Source organism: Pan paniscus, chromosome 6 (assembly GCF_029289425.2).
Source record: "Pan paniscus chromosome 6, NHGRI_mPanPan1-v2.0_pri, whole genome shotgun sequence".
NCBI classification, from domain to species: Eukaryota; Metazoa; Chordata; class Mammalia; order Primates; family Hominidae; genus Pan; species Pan paniscus.
Genome location: NC_073255.2, coordinates 165,933,552 through 165,938,838, shown reverse-complemented (window position 1 = coordinate 165,938,838; position 5,287 = coordinate 165,933,552). Strand labels below are relative to the sequence as shown.

At 50.6% G+C, this 5,287-nt stretch overlaps 1 protein-coding gene across 1 annotated transcript; it reads right to left on the bottom strand.

Annotated features, from left to right (window-relative positions):
- Positions 1 to 2,734: 2,734 nt before the first annotated feature.
- On the bottom strand, positions 2,735 to 5,018 carry LOC100988437 (dual specificity mitogen-activated protein kinase kinase 2-like). Its single transcript, XM_034964965.4, has one exon. It carries the CDS (start codon positions 4,769 to 4,771, stop codon positions 3,629 to 3,631), a length of 1,143 nt encoding a protein of 380 aa, XP_034820856.2. The 5' UTR covers positions 4,772 to 5,018; the 3' UTR covers positions 2,735 to 3,628.
- Between the last annotated feature and the right edge of the window lie 269 nt (positions 5,019 to 5,287).

The window sequence follows — 5,287 nt, the reverse complement described above, 5'->3', positions numbered from 1 at the left end:
GCCTTCCAGAGTTTTCTCTGGGCACATGCATACACATATACAAACACGTATTTTTCACAAAAAATAAGCCTGACATTTAATGTTTCCAGAGACCTAAACAACATCATGAACAATGTCTGAAGTTTTTATTTTTTATTTTATTTATTTATATTTTTTGAGACAGTCTTGCTCTTGTCACCCAGGCTGGAGTGCATGGCGCGATCTCAGCTCACTGCAGCCTCCACCTCCTGAGTTCAAGCGATTCTTTTGTCTCAGTCTCCTGAGTAGCTGGGATTACAGGTGCCCGCCACGACACTTGGCTAATTTTTGTATGTTTAATAGAAATGGGGGTTTCACCATGTTGGCCAGGCTGGTCTTGAACTCCTGACCTCAGGTGATCTGCCGGCCTCAGCCACCCAAAGTGCTGGGATTACAGGCATGAGCCACTGCGCCCAGCCAATCTCTGGGGTTTTTAAAGAACAGGGAAAGAATTCTGTGATTGCTATTTGAACAATTCTCTGATAATCCTGCTAATTTTATTTACGTAGCTATTTTGAGGTTAATTCGTAGTGAGCATTAAAGTTGTAAGTGTCCACTTTGATGCTGAATTTGATGTGTTCATCAGGGTATGTTTTGCCTGATGGTTTGAGAGAAGGCAAGCCTGAAAACCAAAGGAAAAGGAAGAATAAAGTGATCTTAAAACAATCTTGAATAGATATTAAGAAGCAGCAAAGATAAGTCATTCACAAAAACTTGGTTAAACTAAAAAGTGGTCAAATCAGCCTGGTTTGTCTGATAATGCTAAAGCTGGGGCAGTGTGGGACAAACTGGGATGACTGGCCATCCTAGACAGAGCCTGGAGTGCTGCGGAATACATGCTATATGCACCTTATTACTGCCTAAACCTGAAACGTTCTTCATTCTGAAACCCATGTCTCCAAGGGACCTGGATGTACACAGGCTATCTCTGGAAGGAGACAAAGGCCCCAGCCACAGCCTCTGGGGAAGGAAACTAGTGGCTGGAAAGCAGGGATAGGAGAGAGAGTTTTCACTGCATATCCTTTTGCCTCTTTTGACTGTAAACCATGTGAATGACCAGCTACTCAAAAAACAAATACAGGCCAGGCGCAGTGGCCCACGCCTGTAATCCCAGCACTTTGGGAGGCTGAAGCAGGTGGATCACCTGAGTTCAGGAGTTCGAGACCAGCCTGGCCAAACTGGTGAAACCCTGTCTCTACTAAAAATACAAAAATTAGCTGGGCATGGTGGCAGGCACCTGTAATCCCAGCTACTCGGGCGGGTGAGGCAGGAGAATCACTTGAACCTGGGAGGCGGAGGTTGCAGTGAGCCCAGATCGCACCATTGCACTCCAGCCTGGATGACAGAGTGAGACTCCGTCTCAACAACAACAACAACAGCAACAACACACACACACACAAAAATACAGAAATTATTGGGGAAAATAAGTGGTAAGCATTCATTTGGTGTCTTTATGCATCTAGTACCATTAAGTTTCCTGGCTATTTATCATATAAGATCATTGGTTTCCAGTATCACTTTAAGTTGCTCCCCTACCTTTTTGGGCAGGTATCTAATATTACTATGAGATTAATTGCTCCTCCCACCAAATACGTAACCCCAGTGTGATGGTATTTGGAGATGGGCCTTTGGGAGAAAATTGGGTTTAGATGAGGTCATGAGGATAGGGCCCTTATGATAGAATTAGTGTCTTTATAAGAAGAGGCCAGTGCAATGGCTCATGCCTGTAATCCCAGCAATTTGGGAGGCTGAGACAGGAGGATCACTTGAGGCCAGGAATTTGAGACCAGCCTGGGTAACATGGCAAGACCCTGTCTCTGCAAAAAGTAAAATAAAAAATTACTTGGGTGTGGTGGCACGTGCCTATAGTCCTGGTTACTCAGGAGGCTGAGGTGGGGGAATCACTTGAGCCCAGGATTCGAGGCTGCAGTGAGCTATGATAGTTCTGCTGCGCTCCAGCTTGGGCAACAGTGAGACCCTACAGTAGCCTGAGCTGAGACAAACATTATTTCTGTACATATCACTTCACCTCCCATGACAGTGAGGAATAGTGTTAGCCGACGCAGCTCTTTGGAGACATGCTACTTTAAGAGTTTCCAAAGTGGGATACGTTAGACTGGACAATGGTCCAGGCAGAGGAGGGGACCCTCCTCATAAAGTGAAGGGACAATGAGTCATAGGAAAATGACATTTGCAACAATGCTTACTAAGTGCCAGTCACCGTGCTAAGCACATGGTATCTGAAAAGTTGGGAAAAAGGATAAACAGACTTTTAAATTGCATGTCATTTAGCTTTTCAAATAGTATGTTCAATTGAAAAAAATTTTTTTTTGAGATGGAGTTTCTCTCTTGTCACCCAGGCTGGAGTGCAATGGCGAGATCTCAGCTCACTGCAACCTCTGCCTCCAGGTTTCAGGCAATTCTCCCGCCTCAGCCTCCCAAGTAGCTGGGATTACAGGCATGCACCACCAAGTCCGGCTAATTTTTGCATTTTTAGTAGAGACAGGGTTTCACCATATTGGCCAGGCTGGTCTTGAACTCCTGACCTCAAGTGATCCACTCCCGCTCAGCCTCCCAAAGTGCTGGGATTATAGGTGTCAGCCACCGCACCCAGCCAATATGTTCAACTTTTTTAACCCCAGGACATCTTTTCAGGTGAAATATCTCTAAATTTGAAGCAATTAATCCATTTGTTAATGTGAAAAAAAGCTTACTTCAGATTAAATAAATATATATATTTTTCCTATATTTCCAGAATTTTTGGACACTTTTTAGTGTATTTATTATACTTTTTAAAGATTAAAATCGGACTCATTGCTTTATTTTATTTTATTTTATTTTTGAGACAGGGTTTCGCTCTGTCACCCAGGTTGGAGTGCAGTGGCATGATCACTGCTCACTGCAGCCTCAGCCTCCAGGGCTCATGTGATTCTCCCTGCTCAGCCTCCCAAGTAGCTGGGACCACAGGTGTGGGCTGCCATACCTGGCTAATTGTTTGTATTTTTATCTTTTTGGTAGAGACAAGATTTTGCTATGTTGCCTGGGGTGGTCTCCAACTCCTGGGCTCAAGCAGTTGGCCTTCCTTGGCCTCCCAAAGTGCTGGGATTACAGGTGTGAGCCACCGTGCCTGGCCTGGACTCATTGTCTTAAATAGGGGGTTGTCCAAGGGTTGAAGAAAAAGATACTGACCATATTATTTGAAAAGCTGACTAATACACTGTTTAAAAATAAGTTTACCCAGTGTTTCCCAACTTTTCAAACTTCTTTTTTTTTTTTGGTTTTTCTCTCCCTGTTTTGTTTTGTAACCTAAGGAAGCAGAGGCTCTGAGACCACACACAGCAGCGTCGCCCGTCCCCAGAGGCACGCCGGCAGGGACCGGCAGGAGAGGAGACCCCCGTTCCTGCGTGCGCAGTTGTCGTCCTGCCACGGTGCTCTCCGCAGGGGTGAGGCAGGAGGGTGGGTGGAGGCGCCAGCCTGTCCTCAGCCGGAAGGGCGGGGCGTGGACAGGGACGGTGGGCAGGTCACCAGCGGGACGCGGGGAGCCTGGCCACTGTTACACGGCGGTGCGCGTGGGTGTGCCGGGCTGGTTCAGCCCCAGGGTTTTACACAACTAGCAGGCAAAATCCGCTTCTTTCACCTCGGACCGCTTGATGAAGGCGTGGTTTGTGAGCATCTTTAGGTCCGCCCGCTCCGTTGGGTTTTTGATGAGGCATTTATTGACAAACTCCTTGAAGTCAGGGGGGAACACACCGTTGGGCAGCTTAGGAGGCGGCTCTTTCACAATATAGTCCAGCAGTTCGAAGATGGCCATGGCGGGCCGGCTGTCCATCCCGTGACCGCTGTTGGGGCGCCCGGGGGACCCTGGCCAAGAGGAGATGCTGTGAGGCTCTCCTTCTTCCCTGTCGACCACGGGCCGGCCAAAGATGGCCTCCAGCTCCTTGGCGTCGGGCGGGGGGATGGGGTACCTTTCGATGACCAGCTCCACCAGGGACAGGTCCATGCTCCAGATGACCGACTGCACCGAGTAATGTGTGCCCTGCAACCGCTCCGGAGCCATGTAGGAGCACGTGCCCATGAAGGAGTTGGCCATGGAGTCGATGAGCTGGCCGCTCACCCCGAAGTCACACAGCTTGATCTCCCCTCTAGAGTTCACGAGGATGTTGGAGGGCTTCACATTTCGGTGCATGATCTGGTGCTTCTCTCGGAGGTACGCCAAGCCCCGGAGAACCGCAATGCTGACTTTCCCCAGGATGTCCTCGGGAATCCTCTTGGCCTCTTTCAGCCCCTGGTCCAGGGAGCCGCCATCCATGTGCTCCATGCAGATGCTGATCTCCCTGTCACAGTAGAAGGCCCCGTAGAAGCCCACGATGTACGGCGAGTTGCACTCGTGCAGGACCTGTTGCTCGCGGATGATCTGGTTCCGGATGGCCGGCTTGATCTCAAGGTGGATCAGCTTCCTGGCCATGATGAGGCCCGAGGGTCTGTGCTGGACTTTGGTGACCACCCCGCCGTTGCCCGCGTCCAGCTCTGAGATCCTTTCGAAGTCATCGTCTTTGAGTTCGCCGACCTTGGCTTTCTGGGTGAGAAAGGCTTCTGGCCACTTCTGCTGCTCGTCAAGTTCCAGCTCCTCCAGCTTCTTCTGCAGGTCCACCAGGTTTGCCTCGGAGGCGCCCTCGCTGGTTGGGGACGGGCCCTCGGCGATGGTAGGGTTGATGGTGAGCGCCGGCAGCATCGGCTTCCTCCGGGCCAGCATCCGGGCTCCGCGGGCCGGCCGCGGCGGCGCCTCTAGCCGGGGCCCGTAGGGGGCGGGCCGGGAGCGGTCGGCGCCTACGCGAGCCCGGGGCTGCGACCGCGGCCCAGGCCGGCGTCGGGGCGGCCGAGGGCGGGCGGCGCTGCGGGCCTGGTCCGAGGGTAGCCGAGGGGCGCTGGGGCTGAGGCGAGCGAGCCGCCGCTGCTGCCGAGGCCCGAGGGAGGCTGACGCTGCAGCCGGAGTCCAAGAGCTTTTCAAACGTCTTATATTTTAAATGTGTTAATTCATTTAATCCTTAAAACGATGACATGAGGTAGGTACTATTATTATCCGCACTTCACAAATGAGGAAACTGAGGCAAACAGAGGTCACCTAGCTTGCCCAAGGTTAAACAGACAGCCACATCCAGGAAGCTATAGAGTCTGGCTTTAAACCCAGATAGACCAGCTCTAGGTCTGTGATCATAACCACTGAACTTTACTGCTTCTTACAGCAAGAGTGTATCTGACGAAGTCGTGA